Below are 22181 nucleotides of genomic sequence, written 5' to 3' on the forward strand. Positions count from 1 at the left end.
TTTAACTGCAGTAACAGTTGGTTCGACAAAGTATTGACTGAGGGGGGCTCAGTATTAACAGTACATTTTTGAGATTCTGATTCATAAAGCGAAAAGTCAAAACCACCTAAAAAGTACACTGAAGTTTGTTGTAACTACAGCATAGTCGTTATTTTCTTAATGTGTGGTGTTTACAGCAACCTCTTTATGAATCAGCTCTTTTAATATCTATAGCAATTCTGACTGATATTAAAAAATATTGTCTATTGAAGTTCTGAATGGCAAGTGAAAAAAATTGTTTTTTACACAGTGCCATTTCTGGCAATTTTTTTCCTCCTTTCTCATGACTGGGAAATGGAGTTTTGACAAAAATTTAGAATGAAAGACTCACCTTCACCGCCTCCACCTTCCAGTGACTCTTCGCTGCGTCTCCCGGCCTTCCAATCAGCATCCTGTCCGTCTGATTCTCCATCCAATCACCTTCCGACGCCTTGCTTTTAAAGGACCTCAGCTGTGTTCATCTTCGCTTGTCAGCTGAGCTCATCCGTCCTCCACCCCACCTCCACCATCTTCCTTCACATCTACTCCTGGCCTCCTTGCTCACTTGCCGCCAATCCACCACCAGTGTCAGATCAGGGGGAAGACATCTCTAAATCTAAACCTTACAAATCTTCATCTTAGCTCATGTCATTCTCAGCATTCATGTCGTCTTCCCAGGTCCGAGCGCCAAAGAAATAACTATGTAATTTCTCATCATTAAAACTTTTCTAATTGCCATCCCTCTCTTTGTGAGTCTTTTCAGATTGAATGTAGATTAAAATATGTTTAAGTTTTGTTTTTTATTTCTTTAAAAGGTGAGCAAAAAAAAAAAAAAAACTAAACTAGTGATGTACAAAATTTGACGAACTGTGCATACCATTAGTTTTTTCTGGCTATGAAAAATAGATCTCGTTTTATTTTTGAAGCAAGCTTTGTCTTGTTCTGCTCCGAAAGTCAAGTGAGAAAAAAAAATTGTTGATTTTTGTAATACTTTTTTCTGTCATTAGTGGCACTGGAGTAAAACCACATTGAAGAGTTATTGAGTATGAATGGCTTGTTTAAGATCATGCCACAGCATTTAAAATCAGATTTAAGTCTGGGCATTGAATGGGAAACTCCAAAACCGTAGTGTTTTATGTATTCATCGAACCCCAAGTCGAAGGAAGTTGGGATGAATAGACTACAAAGACAAGATATTTAATGTTCAAATTGACAAACTTTATTGTTTTTTTGCAAATATTTTCTCATTTGGTATTTGATGCTTGCAACACGTTCCTGGGAAGGGGGCAACAAAAGACAGGGCAAGTTGAGGAATGTTAAAAAAACACCTGTTTGGAACATTCCACAGGTGAGCAGGTTAATTAGAAACAAGTCGGGGTCATGATTGGGTATACAGTTCTTTGTGAAAGTATTCGGCCCCCTTGAACTTTTCAACCCCTTGCCACATTTCAGGCTTCAAACATAAAGATATAAAATTCAACTTTTTTGTGAAGAATCAACAACAAGTGGGACACAATCGTGAAGTGGAATGAAATTTATTGGAGGTGTCAAACTTTTTTAACAAATAAAAAACTGAAAAGTGGGGCGTGCAATATTGTTCGGCCCCCTTGCGTTAATACTTTGTAGCGCCACCCTTTGCTGCAATTACAGCTGCAAGTCGCTTGGGGTATGTCTCTATCAGTTTTGCACATCGAGAGACTGAAATTCTTGCCCATTCTTCCTTGATAAACAGCTCGAGCTCACTGAGGCTGGATGGAGAGCGTTCGTGAACAGCAGTCTTCAGCTCTTTCCACAGATTCTTGATTGGATTCAGGTCTGGACTTTGACTTGGCCATTCCAACACCTGGATACGTTTATTTGTGAACCATTCCATTGTAGATTTGGCTTTATGTTTTGGATCATTGTCTTGTTGGAAGATAAATCTCTGTCCCAGTCTCAGGTCCCTTGCAGACACCAGCAGGTTTTCTTCCAGAATGGTCTTGTATTTGGCCCCATCCATCTTCCCATCAATTTTGACCATCTTCCCTGTCCCTGCTGACGAAAAGCAGGCCCAAACCATGATGCTGCCACCATCATGTTTGACAGTGGGGATGTGTTCAGGGTGATGAGCTGTGTTGCTTTTACACCAAACATATCGTTTTGCATTGTGGCCAAACAGTTCGATTTTGGTTTCATCTGACCAGAGCACCTTCTTCCACATGTTTGGTGTGTCTCCCAGGGGGCTTGTGGAAAACTTTAAACGAGACTTTTTATGGATATCTTTGAGAAATGGCTTTCTTCTTGCCACTCTTCCATAAAGGCCAGATTTGTGCAGTGTACGACTGATTGTTGTCCTATGAACAGACTCTCCCACCTCAGCTGTAGATCTCTGCAGTTCATCCAGAGTGATCATGGGCCTCTTGGCTGCATCTCTGATCAGTCTTCTCCTTGTTTGAGATTAGAGTTTAGAGGGACGGCCGGGTCTTGGTAGATTTGCAGTGGTCTGATACTCCTTCCATTTCAATATGATTGCTTGCATAGTGCTCCTTGGGATGTTTAAAGCTTGGGAAATCTTGTTGTATCCAAATATGGCTTTAAACGTCTCCACAACAGTATCTCGGACCTGCCTGGTGTGTTCTTTGGTCTTCATGATGCTCTTTGCACTTTGAACAGAACCCTGAGACTATCACAGAGCAGGTGCATTTATACAGAGACTTGATTACAACCAGGTGGATTCTATTTATCATCATCAGTCATTTGGGACAACATTGGATCATTCAGAGATCCTCACTGAACTTCTGGAGTGAGTTTGCTGCACTGAAAGTAAAGGGGCCGAATAATATTGTACGCCCCACTTTCCAGTTTTTTATTTGTTAAAAAGGTTTGACACATCCGATAAATTTCATTCCACTTCACGATTGTGTCCCATTTGTTTTTGATTCTTCACAAAAAATTAGAATTTTATATCTTTATGTTTGAAGCCTGAAATGTGGCAAGAGATTGACCAGTTCAAGGGGGCCGAGTACTTTCGCAAGCCACTGTAAAACGAGCATCACTGAAAGGCTCAGTTGTTCACAAGCACGGATGTACGGTGGCCGGGGGGTGCAAACCAACATTACAAAATCTAAAACACTTTTACAAACCTAAAGACAAATTAACATTTCAGGAAACAATTTAACAAGATGCGAAACATTTTTACAAGTACTGAAACAAATTTACATTTGACAAAATCAACCGGAAAGGGAATGTACCAACGCTGAGGCTGACCCGGAAGTCACCTTCAGGGGCTGCATCCTTCGAAGGACCCGGTCCACGTGGGCTGGGTCCTTCGTCGACCGCTAAAACCAACGCAAGAGAAAGGGTCTTTCTATGGCGCTGGCTAAAACCACGGAGGCTGGAAGTGAGCAGCTGCGGACTGGGACGGTCTAGCCTTTACCAGCTGTTCCCGCCCTCACCTCAGCATAACAGCTGTCGCCTAGCAACCGTAGCTTTTTGAGGAACTTCAGCAATTTTATCGTTGTCGCAGACATCTCCTTTATCTCTGGCTGAGAGACAATCATGTTCAGGTAAAAAAGATGTTTGATTTAACTTAAAGGTTCTAGCCAATTAACAAATAGACAGCAACTTTATGGCTAATGTATGTCCACATATTTTATATATATATAAACAACAACTTTCAATTTTAAGATAGATGGGAATTATAAAGTATGTGATCCCCTCTGGCTGGTCTTAGATAATTATATAATACTGCAGTGTTTTTGGTGTATTAGTATCTACTTGCTTTGATCTCTTAAAGTATCCAGAAGCATGCCTTAAAAATAATGTGTTTTTCCATCTCCATTTTTCCCTTTTCTAGAACCCAGACACCAGACCCCTTTACTGCAGGATCAATCTGAATGTCCCAGTCCTGAAACACTTCTTCAACCAGGAGGACACCAGGCCCGATTTTCGGCTGAGCAAGGAGTCTCTGGCAGTGCTGCTTAATTTTTTGCACCAGCATAGGCAACATGGATGGGGTGCAACTATTGAGACCTCGGTTTTTCTTTTCTGGCTGGCAAGTGGCACATCCTACAGAGTGGTCTGCAGAGTGTTTGGGATGCCTCGCTCTACTGTGCATCGCATCGTCCACAGAGTTACAGAGGAGGTGGTGGCCATTCGTCAATGGTCATCTACCTTCCAGACACCACTGAGGACTTGGAGGCAGTGTCCCGTGGGTTTGCAGGGCTGACACGCCACAGAGCTTTTGTCAAAGCTTTGGGTGCAATTGACGGCTGCCATATCCCCATCAGGTGGCCCTGATGGTCAGTGCTAGAGGAACAGGAAACTCTTGCCTTCCATAATCCTGCAAGCAGTTTCTGACCATCGGAGCCATTTTATTGACACGTATGTGGGCTGGCCAGGGTCAGTGCATGACTCTAGGGTGCTTCGCCACAGCCCACTGTACAGTTTATCCTCCTCCAGGGCATTTTATCCTTGCTGATGGAGGGTACCCATGCCTCCAACATCCACTCCCCCTCATCGCTCCCTACAAGAGGACAATACAAGGTGTGGGAGCCTAGCGCTTTAACAGCCATCATTCCAAAAACATGCTCTATAATAGAGCGTGTTTTTGGAATGATGAAAACCAGATTCAGGGCCATCTTCCTGCAAGCGCTGGAGGTGCACCACACCTTTGTACCTCATGTAAGTTTTGACCTAGATCCATTTTATATATACATTATACATAATATATACACATACACACATATGCACCCTCTTTTAAATTGTTTTCAGGTCATAACAGCATGAGCCATCCTCCACGTCTGCCTTGGTGCTGAGGATGTCATGGCCCCAGAGGATGACCCAGAGGAGGCTGTAGAAGAGGATGAGGGTGAGGTCGGGACTGAGGCAGTCAGCGGTGCTCTCTGGCAGGACCAGCTTTCAGTTGAGGTGTCTGCCCTGGAGGAGGTACCACCAGAACGTGACTACTGTGTGCAGGCAAGTATATTATAGATGTGATTAATTTTTGAGGGGTATAACTAATTGTAATATTTTGTGAGCACCATCTTCTACTTCTACTTTTCCGATTACATCTTAGTGATGTGGCAGCTGTCAATTCAGCCAGCCCTTTCAACCCACTTGATGGATGATGACGTAGACAGCAGAGAGAGGCATCACAAACATCTGCAGACCACCTGTGTGACGCTTCGCTCACCATCCAGAAAGACTAACCAAAGGTCTCAGTTGCTGCGTCCCATCCAAGTCTCTGACCTTGTGAAAGATTTAGCCACACCACCAGACTTTCTGTTCAGAAAGACATCTGCCTCTTTGTTCTGTTGAAGAGTCGTTCCAGGAACCAATCACTCAGGTTGATCCTGCTGTCGCCATTGTAAATACTTGTACATAGTTTTATTTTTTGCCTTTTGTTTCTTGTAATCTTGATCTGTTTGAATGTTTTCTTCCCCCATTCTGTTTAAAGTGCTGTTTGTATTTTTCATAATAAATTATGTTTATAACTTTAAATGAAGTTGATGTATTGTTAGATCAAATGTAAATAACATTAGTGACAAAAACAATTTTGAAATTTATTAGAACAATTTAAAACTTTACGAAACAATCTGAACAAAACTTAATATTATTTCTTTTCTAGCACCTTATTTTGGTGCCATTCTTTGGAAAACAGTCTGTCCATTCTCTGTGCCCTCATGTCCTCCCTGATCAACTCCATCATCTCTGTCCCTCTTTCTTTTCTGACCCCTTCCTGCTGGCTCACTGTCTTCCTTCTCCGTCTGGTTGCCCACCGCTCCGCTTGGCCCTGGAGTGTCCTCAGGGATGGAGGCAATCAGGACAGGTGGTGTTGTGGAAGACCTCTGTCCCAACACCTCATCCATAAGGACAAACCAGGGCCAATAGCAGCAGTGGGCTTTTCACTGACTCCCTCTCCTGACCCTGGATACTTGCAATCCTAAAGTTAGAAGGAAGAAAAAGAGTTGACTAAACAGAGAAACCAATAAGACTTTTAGAAATATTTTTATTTGTGTGTCATGATAACTTCTCAACATACTCTAAATTCAAATTGTCCCACTTTGTTTTGGCCTGCAAAGGGGTGACCTTCCCCTGTTGGCCCATCTTCTCAAGAATTGTTCAATACAAACAAAAGAAAAGAGGGAAAAGTATGTTAATCCCTGGATGGATATCTATGAAAGTTATGAAAGTTAGAAAGATTTTGGAAACTGGACAGAAACTGACTGCAAAGAATGTTGTACCTCCAAGCCACAGGTGGCTGAGTTTTTAGCTCCAGTAAAAAGGTGGCCATTCTCACCCCTGAGTTTAATAAACTGGCCCGTCTGCTCCTTTGTCCATAAATAAAATATGAAAATACCCAAAAAAACATCTTGCTTCATATAAGAGCAAAAATAAAGCCTTTTTTAATTTTACGTTTGTCTTAATTTGAAGAAAATATTAAAATATTTATATGCCTAATGCCTAAATGCCTAAAACAAGCTCTTTCAAACTTTTAACTTCTTTACTGAGATTCACTTACTTTTGGAGGTATATTCCTCGTTGGGTTTACCTGGAATCAGAAATTATATTGCTAGCTGAATTATAAATAAACTTTTAAAACATATAGCACATTTCTTCATCAAAAATGAATATTGAAAAGCTTATTTATTCTCAATCACACTCTCCAGCGATACAGTTGGATTACATAAAACTGTCCGTTTATTCTGGTTAACCTTAATATCACCTGAAATGTTAAATCGATTTTCAGTAACAATTAAAACAATATTAACATAAACTGAAATCCCTTGTGTTAAACGTTCACTGTGATGACTGCCAGCGGGAGCTTAGTGCCGGGGGTCCGGTCAGATATCTCCAAGTATAGCTTGCCTCACCGCCGGCAAGGCTGGCGAGGCAAGCCAGTTACTACGGAACGGAAAACTCTGAACACGTCGGAGCACGTTTGAAATTAAGCGATGTCTAGATAAATCAAGCAGATATTTCACGTCTACATAGTTATATTCCCGCACTTAAAACGTAGAAGTTAATTTTAGTGTCACAGAAAGTGTAATTTTTCACAATTTACTCTCAGCTTTTGCCGCTATGGTCCATCATGGCTTCCCCTGCTTGACCAATCCGCTTCGACCTGCGATGAATCATGGGAAATGATGGGCCGCAAAGGATACTCACGACCCATCTTTCAAATCGGGCAAAAGAAGGACACATTTGTCTGCCGCATTTGAAGGAGTCTCAGAAGGATTCATGAACTGGGACAGCCTTCGTCGCCGCGCTGTAACGTAATCGGCCTACAAATACGGCCTTCGAAGGATGCAGCCTCTGAATTAGGACACACCCACTATGAGTGCAACCGTTATCATTTCCGGGTCATCATTGCCGTTGGTACATTCCCTTTCCGGTTGATTTTCGCCGTTGGTACATTCCCTTTCCGGTTGATTTTGTCAAATGTAAATTTGTTTCAGTACGTGTAAAAGTGTTTTGCATCTTGTTAAATTGTTTTCTGAGATATTATTTTGTATTATTTTGTTTTCTGAAATGTAAATTTGTTTTCTGAAATGTAAATTTGTTTCGGTACTTGTAAAAGTATTTCGCATCTCGTTAAATTGTTTTCTGAAATGTTAATTTGTCTATAGGTTTGTAAAAGTGTTTCGGATTTTGTAATGTTGGTTTGCACCCTCCGGCCACTGTGCGGATGGCCTGAAGTTCACCATTTTGTGAACAACTGCATGAGCAAATTGTCTTACAGTTAAAACCAACGTTTTATATCTATATATACAGTACTGTGCAAAAGTTTTAGGCAGGTGTTTTAGGCATGCTGTAAATAAAGAATGCTTTCAGAAATATAAATGATTGTTTATTTTTTGCAATTTACAAAACTCTAAGTGAGCGAACCTAAACATACAGTCAAAGTCATCAAGAACTGTCTTCAGCGTAAAGAAGAACAAGAATTACTGGAAGTGATGGTATAGCCCCCACAGAGCCCTGATCTCAACATCATCGAGTGTGTTTGGGCACCAAGAGACAGAAGGATGTGAGAAAGCCTACATCCACATTAGATCTGTGGTTAGCTCTTGTTTGAAACAACCTACCTGCCGAGTTCCTTTAAAAACTGTGTGCAAGTATCCCTAGAAGAATTGATGCTGTTTTGAAGGCAAAGGGTGGTCACACCAAATATTGATTTTATTTAGATTTCTCTTTTGTTCATAAAACGGAAAGACCATTTTTGAAAGCATTCTTTGTTACAGCATTTTCACTTTTGCACAGATAGATAGATAGATAGATAGATAGATAGATAGATAGATAGATAGATAGATAGATAGATAGATAGATAGATAGATAGATAGATAGATAGATAGATAGATAGATAGATAGATAGATAGATAGATAGATAGATAGATAGATAGATAGATAGATAGATAGATAGATAGATAGATAGATAGATAGATAGATAGATAGATAGATAGATAGATAGATAGATAGATAGATAGATAGATAGATAGATAGATAGATAGATAGATAGATAGATAGATAGATAGATAGATAGATAGATAGATAGATAGATAGATAGATAGATAGATAGATAGATAGATAGATAGATAGATAGATAGATACACTTCTTCTGACTGCTATATTTTAATAATGAACTCCCTCTGATGCTTTGAAGTGAGACTCAGAAAAGGTCAGAAAAAGCCTCCAAAACAGCTAAACTTTATTTGGGGTTAACCAGAAGCACTTTAAATTATAAGGGAGTATGATTAGTCATTTCAAATCAGAAAAACAAACAGAAAGTAATGTTTAAAAAGAGACTAATGACTGTGTTCAGACGCTCTCTGCTGTGTCAGAGGTAATTATAAAGAATAATATTAATTTTCAAGCAAATCACTCACTGCTTGTAGCTCATTTAACATCGAACTCACTAATCAGTCCTTGGCTTTATTAATGTTGGCCTATTCCTCCCCGTGCATCCTTCATTTCAGGAAGAGATACACTTTGTTTATCCCCAGCTGTATTTGTTCTAATTTTGTCTGAATAACATAAATCAGCCAGCACTGCTGTATTACGTATGTGCTCAGCAGTTATAAAGCATTAATTGGCTATTCTGGGAATAAAAACAACATGGCACTCAAAAATGAAAAATAAAATAAATCATTTAATATGGAAATAACCTATTTAGGGATACTGTATATAGAATGGAAAGGCCACTGTATGAGCTGAATAACAAGAACTACGTGATGTTTTATGACTTTAATGAGTTGTCAATTGTAATCTTAGCATAAATCTAAAACTTTAACTTTTCTGCATTTACCTTCCTGCCTGTGGTTGGCGTCAAGATTTTAAACAAGATTACCTGCTCACTAAGGCCCCTTACTAAAAGCTAGTGCCTTTTATGTAATTAGTGAAAGATGCAGCTTAGAGACAAAGATACTAATGTGCCTACAAATGGCTCATTAGTTGCCTATTTCTGCATAAACTGAAGGTGTCTACCTAAATTGGTTTATGTTAGCATCTGTTAAGTAAGCAGGAAAATCAGATTGTCAGAGAAGTCAGACAGTGATCACATTAATATGATTTTCTGTTTTTTTCCCATTCACCTTATTTTGTTTGCTGACATTGAGCATTTGAGTTATATGAGCTAGAGCTTCACCATATAACGTTTATGTAACATATTTTGACCACTGACAGGTGAACTAAATAACACTGATTATCTCTTTTTAATGGCACCTGTCAGTGGAGGGAATATATTGAGCAGCAACTGAATATTTGATGTGTCAAAAAAGAAAATGGTCAAGCATAAGGATTTAAGCAAGTTTGTCAAGAGACAAATTGCAGTGGCTAAATGGCTGGGTTACAGCATCTCCAATACTGAAGGTGTTGGGGGGTCTGCACTGGTCAGTATCTATTCAAAGTGGGCCAGAGTAGGAAACAGTTGTCAACTAGCAATTGTAATCTATGATTTAAGGGATGGAAATATCAAAATATGAGGAAAAAGCACATAACACAGTTCATGTCACAGCCATAACTGATAGCTGAAATACATTCAGCAGCCAGACCATAATGCCATCACAGCTGTTGTGCACATAATGTTTATAAGGTAAGAAATTGCTTTATTTTACAGCTGTTTTTACTTTTTATGTGTTCTTTGTCTGTACATAACATCTGCTGAGGTCCCTGGATCATTTTATCAATTACTGCATAGCTTGTTGTTTTGTTCTGACAGTATTTTTTAAGTAATGTGAGAGGTGGTTTATGCTGGCCAAAAATGGAGCAGAAATTGCAATGTCCACCTGAATACTGCCATAATTTTAAGTTTAATGAATTACAGTTTTTGTTACAAGTGGTCATTCATCACTTTAGTGAATTATAGAATGACTGGACTCACCACAGATAGCTTTTAAATTCCTGTAGGGTGCAGGTTTGTTAGGTCTCTCTTTCTCTCTAAGCATGCTCTCTAACATTTCACCTGACTACCTCCACCTCACTAGAGAAATCCCCAAATACATCTTCACTTTACAGACTCAAATTGGAGCTGGAGACCTTGGTATCCTCACTTTTGTCTTGGGTGGCCGAGGGCTATACATTCATCCCCTAGCTCGAGGTTGTAAACCTAACACCATCATTCCTTATCTTTCCGCTGCAATCTTGGCTGCAGGTGCTAGATATATTTCCTAAATGGTTTTCCCAAATGTTTGGATTTCTGACATGAAAATGTTTAAAACTATCGTGAAAAGCAAGTCTGTTCTTAATTGAAAAATAAAATTTATAAAAAAATCATTAAGTACTCCTTTAAATGACTTAAATGATCTGCTGCTAACATCTTGTTACCAGAAATCCCAGTACAACACGGGAGTCTAGTGGAGATCATACTTCAGTGGCTCAGGGCTATGTCAAAGAGCAAAAGGGGGCAAACACACTCTGCCAACCAATCTGCAGAAAGATCTGCAGAAAGGATCATCAGGGCTGACCTTTCCTCCATCCAGGACTTATATTTGTCTAGGGTCATGAAAAGGCCAGCTAAAATCTCTGCAGACCCCACACACTCTGCACATAAACTGCTTAGGCTTTTACATTCAGGTCAGCTACCACAGAGACAGTAATCTTCCTCCAAGGCTGTTTCTCTGTTGAACACTTCACAATCTTGGACTGATCTCACATTATCTTCTATGTAAACTCACTTTGTTATATATGTATTATACATTTTAAAGATATGTTATATTTTTTATTTACATTTATATTGAAAAAAATCTTTACTGAGAGCAAATTGTAGTGGAGTTAAATTCCTAGCTTGTCTGCACAAACTTAGCAATAAAGCTGATTGTGATTCTAGGAAGGAGGTCATAATGATATGCCTAGTCTGCTTTAACCTCAGCTTTTTCCAGCCTGGTCACGTCGATGTGAGGATTCCACCAGCTCCTCACTCCATCCTCCTTCCTCTTTCCCGGTAGTTATCACGGATGCCCGCCCACTCCTCTGGTGGACTACCTTCTCTCAGTACTGCAGCAACGCCACACTGGCTATAAATCACATTGCATTATCACCGCGCCGCGCTTCGCCTCGCTTGGCGCGCCGCCCACCCCGCGTTCCTATTGGCCGGCACGGCTCCTCAATCTGCCTCTGTCTGCGAGACATCGGTGCAATCGTACGTCCCGCCTCCATCCTTGCGGCCAGCGATTGGGAGAGAGGGTCCGTACTTGAGCTGCCAATCATGCTCCGTGCTGTGCGCCTCGCGTTCAACGCTGCTCTCTGCGACGCGCTGAGTGCGGAGCGAGGAGACGCGCTGCATACCAACAGAGCTACATACGGAGCGGCTCGGTTTTTTGGCCAGGACGCACAGAGTCTAACCCTCTCTCTGAGAAAAAGAAACACAATAAATCAGATTATCGGAAGGTTTGAACGCTTACCATTTGATTCGCATGCGTTTTTAGAGAGAATCTGCACTGTTTTTCAAGGAACTGAGAGCCAAACTAAGTCTGCATGGGATATTTGGGTTTTCTGCTGTAATATTTTTCTGGCTGAGAGACATTAAAAAATCCCACTCTCTCTCTTTTCCTATCTGTTCTCTCTGTCTAACGGGACTTCTTAAAAGAAAGAAAACAAGTCGAATGTAGAAGAGCTGGACTATTTCTGCTGACATTCATCCAGTTTGTCGTTTTTACAAACAACATTCCCGCAGCAGTTCCATAAGGGAGGAATACCGTTACATTTGTGCAGAAAATCAATCAGAACTCCATCATGGGCTGCCCTGTATTGCGGAACGCATTGGCTGGTCTGATCCTGGTTCTGCTGTCTAAAGGTAAGTTTTTTTCAGTGAGCTTAACACACTTATTTCGTTGCCGGGGGGGGGATAATAATGATGACAAGGGAGAGGAGGAGGATAGAGGTCCATACCTGCATGTAAATTACGCGTGACTGCTGTTTTCTGTTTGCTTACACACAGATGTGAAGAAAAGCTGTTTGTAAGCACGCACGCTTTGTGCACACAGAGCGCAGAGCAGTTTGCACCTACAAGTAGACATCGTGGTTTAGCGTGGGCATCGAGTTTTGCATGCTGAAATGTTTACTGAAGGGGGGAGGAATAGACTCCTATCCCTCGGTTCTCGGTGAACATTCCTTTACTACGTGACTTGAATGGGCCGGCGGCATCCCCACGCGCACGACGCATTTTATGTGCAGGAGGGAGGGGGGGAAGCTGCGTGGAGTTAATGTGAGCACGGGTCGAAGCAATGCAGAGAGACTCCGCTGAGAGACAATCTTTTTGTTCCTTCCTCAAAACCAAGGTCGAGAGACAAGGAGAGATTGATGGACATTTCGGGATGCTGGTGTGGTCCAACATGAACAGCCTGGGTTTTCTCTTTTAATGCCGGCATAAAACATTTTCCTTATGCTCACCGCAAGAGGCAAGCGCATTTTAGGCACATGCGCCAAAATTATTGCACCTATAACAGAGACATGGTGCTTACACAGTATTTTAATGACGTTAGTACAGATTTTTAATGTCGAAGTTCTAGACTTTTCCAGATGAGTCTTCAGTTCATTTTTGCCCATTTTAAGTAATAAAACTAAAGTTGCCAAATGGACTGTCAACAGATGATTCTATCAATGACCCCTGTGCAAGAACATGCATGGATGGATAATTAGGAGGATGGCTGAATGATTAGATGGATGGATGGATTGATACATTGATAGATCAATGGATGACAGATACAAAGCTGACAGGATTGATGGACAAATTCATAATTAGTTTGACGTGTCAAAGTGTAGTTGCCTGACAACTGGATAAGATCATCCCACAACTATAGCTCGTATGGGGTCTGCAGTGGAAAATATCCATCTATTAGTAGTCCAAAGAAGGAACACTGGTGAATTGAAACCAGGGTTGTGGCCAGTACACTGCTGCACATGGGTAGTGAAGGCTCACATTATCCCAACAAACAAGCTACTGTGGCTCATATAGCTGAAGAAGTTAATGCTGGTTCTGATAGAAAGGTTTCAGAATATACAGTGCAGTATGTTATAAGAAGAGTGCATAGCCATAGCCACCAGTCAGGGTGCCCATGCTAACCCCTGTTCACTGCCAAAAGCACCAACAGTTAGCACATAAGTATCAGACTTGGACCCTGGAACAATGAAAGAATGTGGCCTGTTCTGATGAATTGCACTTTATTTTTCAGCACATGGATGGTGAATGTGCGTTTCCTCCCTGGGGAACACATGGAACTAGGATACACTATGGGAAGAAGGAAAGTTAGCAGAGGTAGTGTGGCCTGTGGACAATGTTTTGTAGAGAATTTAGAGGAGTATGGGCAGGGGCGTTTTTAGGGTCTCAAAACATTGGGGGCTTTAGCACAAATCCAAAATATTTTGATTTCAATAAGACAATTTATAGGTAATTAAAATAATGGTAAAATTAAAATAATATAGGACATATTGTACCAGTTCCCTGTCTCGGCTGGTTTTAGACTGAATGTAAATTATTGTGAATCAAAAAAAAAGGTTTGCAATAATTTTATTTTTTATTTTTGTTAGAAGCTGAATGAAGGACAAGGAGAAAAAGTTTAGTCCTGATGAAGAACCATTTTGCTGAAGCAAATAATGACACATTTTGAGGTATTTAGAAAATAACTTAATCTGAATTTTTACTGTCAAAAGTTTTTCTTAAACTCAGAGATGTTTACTTTGGGCCAGATAAATGTGCTTCTTTTGTCATCTACATAAATTACCTTTTTTAAACGTTACATTCTCATCAAAGTGTTTCACTCCTGAGGCTCCATTGTCTTTATTCTTACATTTCAAAAAAGGAAAGTGGAATAAAGTTGATTTTCCTAAATTTTAGTCAAATGGTAAAATCCTAAAATACATTTATTTTAATTATGCCAAGAGCTCTCAAAACATTTTATTAACAATGTTCCTTCTTTTATGAACCTGTTCTCTTTTATCGCCATCTTTTCAGCCCTTCATTCCACTTCTGAAGACATTTGGCCAGCCAAAAATAATAAAAGAAACACTTTACAACACAGTCTTTTGTTCTGCACTGAACAGGTGAGACATTAGTGTAGTTCTTACTATTAAACACTTTGAGAGGAAAGGGTATTAAGTTGTCGTGTTTAAAATATACCATAGAGCCTCATCCTGGACCTTATCAGTACTAATATTACAGTTATGAATAACTGTATACATATGGTATGTATGTCTGACCTTCAGTAAAACTGTATCCTTGTTTAATTAGTTTAGTTTATATAATATTACATGTGTAATTCAGAAAAATAAAATAGTTAACTAATTAATGGTCCACCTGTGATTAATTGCTATGATTTATTTCCTAATTATACTGCATCTTTAAATTAAGAGCTGTATGTTTAGAATCAGCACAGAAGATATGAAACAGAAGAGGGAGGTTTACTTTTGTTCTTTCTACTACGTCTTACTGGCAGGAGGAGATATTTTCTTGGTTTATTGAACAACACTTTTTTCTGTCTACATGTTGAACTAGACTACAAGACTGGCTGCAGCAATGAGATCAATGTGTTGATCTGAAGGACCTTTTAATGTGTTCAGATACGTTAGGATTAAATGCTTTTATTTTGATTGAAGTAAAGGACCAGATATTTTCACATTATGATGCAAATCCGGCTAGAAGCTCACAGAGAAGGTTGCTGCTGTTTTCTATCACAGATCATTTAACTTCACCTGTAGCTCAGGTGAAAGTTCCTCATCATGAACCTGAAGATGCTCATTAGAGTGAACCTCCACCTCATGTCTTGCTGGGTGAATAAGTGATTAGCTGTAATGTACAATTAGCCCATTCTGAGTCGGCATTCAAGTTTTACCGCTATCTTCTCCTGGGTTATACCGCTCGGCGTCCACCTGTTCCTGAACACACACCCACCAGGCTCCCTCTCTCCGGTTGGCTCCGCGGTTGCTCTGAAATGAACCCTGTTCGAGGCGCTCAGTATAACCTTCAGGGTAATGAAAGAGGCAGGTCGACCTGGAATAAACTGCTGTTCTGGACTTCTCCAGAATGGAGTCCGTCTCTGGCTGTGTGCGTAGTTGCGCATTAGCGGTGCCTCGGGTGCACTAATAACAATTTTTTGTCTTCTCCTTTTAACTCATTGTCAAGTTAGGTGGAGCGGGACGTAATTATTTGGAACACAATTGAAAAAATTTGATTGTTTTTAAATAAAAATGTGAAGTCCAATACCATTTTGTGGCTGCATCTTTTTCTTCTATCAAGAAGTCCGGGGCTATTCAGAAAACATCCGGGGCTTCCGCCCGGGTTTAACTGCAAGTTTAACTGCGTACCTGGGTATGGGTCAAAGATGTTTATTTGATCATGGACAAAATAACCATTTATGGCTACGTCCTTGATTAACAAAAATATTCATGAATGGTTTTAGGTACGGACTGCATGGTGGCACAGTTGGTGGCAAGGTTGCCTTGCAGCAAGAAGGTCCTCGATCTTTCTCCATGGAGTTTGCATGTTTTCCCCGTGCATGTGTGGGTTCTCTCCGGGTACTCCGGCTTCCTCCCACAATCCAAAAACATGACTGTAATTGGTCTCTCTAAATTGCCCTTAGCTGTGAATGGGTCTGTGCATGGCTGTTTGTCCTGTTTGTCTCTGTGTTGCCCTGCGGTGGACTGGCGACCTATCCAGAGTGTACCCAGCCTCTCGCCCGTAGACGGCTGGAGGTAGACGCCAGCTCCCCCTCGACACAGTATGGAAGAAGCGGGTATAGAAAATGGATGGAGGGATGGTTTTAGGATCGACAAGTTTGAGGTGGTAACTTGGATTTAAAATTCCCCAAATTTGAATTTAATCCAGCATAAGCGGGGTGAGTTGCACAAACAAGTCCGATCCATGGAGCTTCTACTTTGCAGCTTACAGGACATAAAGGATCTGCTGCTAACATCTTAGGGCCAAAGATAAACGCACACTTTTGGGATTTTAGTGGAGTCCATGCATTAAGAAGCCAGGTCTGCTTTGCAAATAGGGGACCAATGCACGAATAAACAGGTGGTCATAATGTTGTGCTTTATTGATGTATTTTATAATATCATCCACTAAATTCTCACTTTGCCACAGGATGTTCCATGACTCACTACCTGTGCATATACCATCCTTACCATATCCTCTTATTTCCCTTGGGCTAACTAGCTTGAATCCTTACACCTGTCTCAATTAGTCCTGCCTCTGTCTGGTGGGAAATCAGTATATAAATAAATTACTCTGTCCGGTTAATAACAATAATTGATGTGTCAGTGCAATGAGATATGAGGTTAACAATCTGCAGATGCAGACGGGCCTATACCTTCCTGCTCCAGAGTTTCTTGTGGGCAATAAAGCCCAGCTGGTCATGCTTGGCTTCCCGCAGTAAGCCCCTCGTATCCAGTCCAGGCAGACAGCAGATGGACAGCCCTGCAGGAAGTACACACACCTCACAAAACCACAGCGGGCTTCGGTGTCACACAAACCAAACCTACAACAAAAAGTGGGCCTCATTTCAGATTTAATTAGTCTGAATTTGTAACCTGTGGCGTTTTTTACAATACAAAGTTTCGATCAATCATCTCAGGCACGGTTGAGGAATGACTGGACATTGATGTAAGTACATTGCCTCACATGTGAATCAGAATCATCTCTGAGAGGGATACTGACTGCTAATGCAAGGTGCTGTAAGGCCTTTCAAAAGTCCATCTATTTAAGGTTGAAACCATGCATTATAAAGGAAGAACAGAACTGTTGATAGGCTGCAATTCAATGTTTTATAAATCATGCAGCAGAGGAACAATCCTTCATATCTGTGGCCCCGGAGACATGTGTGATTGCCTAAATACTTTACCAGCATTATTTAGCAGATTGTATGTGAGTTATTATTGCCTGTTTAATGATGTAGAAGACACATTTCTCTAAATTATTGTACTGTTTTCACATAATTCTATTTATTTAATATTTCATTATTTTAGTCTCACATCTTGCACAACAAAACTGTTTTACAAGAGTTGCACACATTTTGCACATGCACTGAGAAACAGTAAAATGTGATTCAGACCTGCACAATGGCATGCGTGCCAGAGGATTTTTCTGTGCTGCAAAACACCATTAAGCTTTTCAAAGGTTTCCTACAGACCTGGCATCTGAATGCACAAACCACACCACGCATGTGGTGTCCAGGTCCTGGCATGCCATCATCTCTTTGCCTTTCTCATTTATTTGCCCTTATTATGTGAAATACACAAATGTAGTTACTGTTGATGGATGGCCGAGTGCCCACTGAAATACACAGCAAAATATCTGGCACGTACAGCGTCTGTGATTACTCAAAACCTGTTTCATTACTGAAATCAAACCAGGCACAGGACATTATGGCTGAAATATATCCATACAAACAGTCATATGAAATTAGAAAATGAGTCCTGTTGTAATAGAAGTCTTCAATATTTAATGTAGAGAATAATTCTATTGATTATTCATGGAAAGGGGGGGGTGGGGGGGGGGGGGGTGGGGGGTAAGAAGATAATTTGCTTAAGGTGCTAAAATGGTTTGAGCAGAGTGTATAGTGAAGTGGGCAGGAGAGGAGGGGGTGCTGGACTTCCTAAACCTGTTAAACATAACAGTTAGGAGGGTTTTAAAACATGCACCAGCAGTCAGAAGTTTTAGAACCTTTAATGGTTTTCTTTATGTTTGTGACTTTTACATTGTACGTAGATTCTCCCTGAAGCCATCAAAACTGTAAATGAACACATTTGGAATTATGTAGCAAACAACAAAAATGCTAAATAGCTTTAAATATGTTTTATATTTTAGTTTCCTTAAAGTAGCTGCCCTTTGCTGTGATGCCAGAAATATTAACCTTTGGACATCTGTCAATAAACCTCTGCGAAGATCTTTCAAGTATTTTTGGAAAACCATTTTAATGTGACCACCTCATGAAGCGCATGGAGAGAATGCCAAGAGCGCAAAGCAGTATTCAAAGCAAAGAGTGGCTATTTCAAAGAATCTAAAATATAAAAATGTTCTGAGTTATTTCAAATTTTTTGTTTACAATATAATTCCATGTGTGTTAATTCACAGGTTTGTATGTCTCTGGTGAGAATCTACAATTTAAATAATCAGCATGTATATATGGGCCCTATCAGGATTTTGCTCAGACTGGAAGGTTAGTGAGCTTAGCCTCACAATGAACATCAAGGTGTTGCCTGGATCTCAAATGGGATCCAAAAAATCTGTTTAAATGTAGCAACACATCAAAGACTCATTGGTCCCATATTTACCCAGAGATGTATTGAATCAAACCTATGTAGGCAACTAACACTGGGCCATTATTCAATCTGAAGGCCTGTTGTTAGCCTATTTACCAGTTACCTGGACTGTTTATATATTTACAACAAATATGCTAAAAATAGGTGTGGAACAAATTTTAGTTAGGATTTCACACCCCCTACTGTTATTTTAACCTTCACACCGTGGTCAGTTATAATTTGGTATAAAATGAACCTCTGCACTAAAGTGCCACAGTCAAATGTGAATTAGCAACAGTACAGAAAATATTGTTTCAATTAATTCAGTTTCAACATTGCCCTTCAGGGTTTATTAATTTGCACTGTGCAAAGTCTTTGAAGGTGAATGCTAAGCTAACTTTTGCCTTAAGTTGTACTTTTGATAAGCCTTAGCAATCCTAAATTGCTGATCTCCATTATATTTTGAGGTTAGCATCTGATTTACAGATTTAATTGAGGAGTACATGTGTAACAGCACTGGAAACCTCAAAAGTGATACTTATTTCAACATTGTGTTTTTCACTTGAAATATTTTTGGAATATTTTTTAGGAGCTCACCAGATGAGCCATTGTCAGTGATTCCTTTCTCACAAGGCCAAGTAGACTAACTTCTAACTTGTAGGGTTAATTTCCCTATTCCTATACATTTTATTTAGACCACCACTATCAAAAACTACATAAAAGGAATAAAAATTGTTTTTAAATTACTGAAACATTGTTGGCATTATTGAAAATGACAAGAAAATCAAGATCGAGCTTTTCACCAACACCCTATTATAATCTAATAACTTTAAAATGTGATTTATAAATTAACCTTTTTATATTTTGTAATTTGCTGTTATTAGTAGAACCAAATATTTAATAAAATTGTAAGGAATAATGTTTTCTGGCCTTTATTTAAATATTCCAAGGAAAATAGCTGATAGATTACATTATTGAACCATTATATAATTATTAGTGAGCAGTGTTTATTTTTGGATGTAGCACATTGTTGGTGTTTTTGACAGTTTTGCACAAGAACATTTGGTAGATAAACTTGCATTACAAAGATGTTTAGTTCCTACACCATGAACTGCTGGACTGGAAGTGATTCATTGTAATTCATATAAATGGCAGACATTGTGTCAAAACAAGAAAAGATCTAGCACATGCCTTTGTTTTGTATAGAACCACTTTAATATTGTGGAGAAAGGTTGACCCCCTCAGATGTTTAGGTATACATCAACTGGGTCTCAGTCGAAAAAGGTTTAAATTTGCATCAAATAATTTTAATTTTGGTGCTAATTTTAAATTCATTGTAAATCTGTTTTTCCCTTATCCATAAATGAATTTAAATTCCAGCTTCAAACCCATTTGTACACAGATTTTAATATATATATTCCATTGAACCAGTTCAACAGATTGGTCCTGCTAGCAGCATACTGGAAGCTCTGGTAACAGGAAGTGTAGAAGGTAGGTCGCCGGTCACTTTGTACCCCACCATCCTTCATGTTGCAGCAACATATGGGGGCCAAGTGGGGTCAATGCTCATGGCACATGTTAGCAGATAGTCATCCCTCTTGCTCCTGGATGCTCAAACACACATGCATGCATAAACACACACACACACACACAAGTCCTCGACTGGATCAACAGTCTTGGCTTGGAGATGAAGAGAAGAGAGTTGCCAGCATCAACAGATGCCTCACGCTCCTATTCTGGAGGGGCTTCTGGTTTTTCTCCCTCCCTTTGAAATCCATGGTGTCTGTGAGCTGTTGTTCTCCATGTTTGGCTTAGAAATGCTCTGCTGGTTTGGCAGATTTTTATTTATCTGCCAGTGTTCAAGTGAGAGGGCTAAAGAGCCTTTGGGACAAGGGTAGAAGGTATAACCAGAACTGAGAGGGCCTCTGGTCTGAATATTTCCCCAAAGGTGTCTTTTTTTCTTTCTCCTCCTCTTTCTCTGCTGTTGTGTTGTGGTGCACCACTTTTGTCACTTTTACACTAAATGGGTTGCTTATACCCGATGGAGTAGGTCAAACCTCAGGAAAATCAAACGTTTTAAATAACAGACAAATATTGTAAAAAATAAATAAATAAATCTAAGGCTTATTTTAATCAATGTTTAGAACAATCATTGAATTATACACTAAAAATACATTGAAGCTGACTTAAAATGAACATAGTTGAGAACAGGGTTGATTCCCCTCAGATTCTGGTCTTTGATGTCTCTTTTTTAAGTAATTCTTCAATGATGAGGGAACCAATTAGACATGTTATTACTTCTATTAAAACTTCAGTGAAATCAAATCTATGTGTGGGTGTTTGAGTATGTAACAAACCCTGAACATCAAGAAGACAGATTCAAGTTTAAGGTTGCTGCTTGGCAGTCAGTATCTTTTTAAGATTTTATGATTGTTTTTATTTTAATCTCTCAGATAGGGTTGCAAAAATATTCATACCCTTTAAACTTTTTCAACCAGAAGCTTTAACACATTTTATTAATATTTTATTTGACATACCAACACAAAGTAGCTCATTACTGTGAATTGGAAGGAAAATGATAGATGGTTTTCAAAATCTTTAAACCTAAATAAATGAAAATGGTGAATAAATGTGTGGTGTGTATATGTATTCATATATAACAAGATAACATTATCTAGTTAAGTAATATACTACTTTCTTAGGTAGCTGGTCTGCAGTTGGCTGCTTAACAGAGATGCTGCGCATAGCTTCTATAGTGTATTTTTAACACAGTACCTTTGTAAGAGTCATGTGTAGTGCTTCTTCATAGTTTTCATACCATAAAGTTCCATTTTGTCAGGGAGTGAAAAGAGTACAAGCCTTCTTTCAGCCACCTGATTGGCAGTCTGCAGCAACATTTCGAAGGGAGGGGTTGCTGCGTTACTCAATGTTTCATACGGCTGAGTAAAACTGCATCATTGGAATCAGCCGATTCATTAATTGCATTAAAGCAAATGACTCCCACCCTTTTTTAGCCTTGAAATGCATCAGTATTCTTCGGTACCCTCCTTTAGGGTTTAATAATGAAGGGAATCGGAATAGGCAGGTCAGACCCCAAAGATAGCCTAGAATAGGTATTAGCTAAGCCTGATCAATACTTCTCTAACTAATAGTACTTTCATCTATTAATACTGAGCTACTGTTTCCTATTTCATGGGATGTTTTTTGAAAACTTTTTCACACTACATTTATTAAACTCAGGAAGATAGAAAAGCATTGGCCTGATGTTACCATGGCAACTCTTGTGTTGTCAAAACATTCAGGTCAGCCTGACAGAAAAATTGAGAACAAACTTGTGATTTGTTTGTCTGTACGTAAGGGAAAGATTTTGTGAATTCACCAAAGGTTCTTGAAAAGAGTCCCTGTTACCCAGTGAAGATTGTCCAGAATCACTTCAATTATCTGTTTTAAAT

The 22181-nt window shown here is 39.6% G+C and overlaps 1 protein-coding gene across 1 annotated transcript in view; it reads left to right on the forward strand.

Annotated features, from left to right (window-relative positions):
- The first annotated feature begins 11649 nt into the window (after window positions 1-11649).
- iglon5 (IgLON family member 5) overlaps window positions 11650-22181 on the forward strand; it is a 198676-nt gene continuing 188144 nt past the window's right edge. The window contains exon 1 of the mRNA XM_047361422.1: window positions 11650-12286. Within this exon, the coding sequence (XP_047217378.1) occupies window positions 12226-12286 (61 nt within the window). The 5' untranslated portion in view covers window positions 11650-12225. The remainder of the gene's footprint in view (window positions 12287-22181) is intronic.

This window comes from Girardinichthys multiradiatus, chromosome 3, assembly GCF_021462225.1.
Source record: "Girardinichthys multiradiatus isolate DD_20200921_A chromosome 3, DD_fGirMul_XY1, whole genome shotgun sequence".
Classification (NCBI taxonomy): domain Eukaryota; kingdom Metazoa; phylum Chordata; class Actinopteri; order Cyprinodontiformes; family Goodeidae; genus Girardinichthys; species Girardinichthys multiradiatus.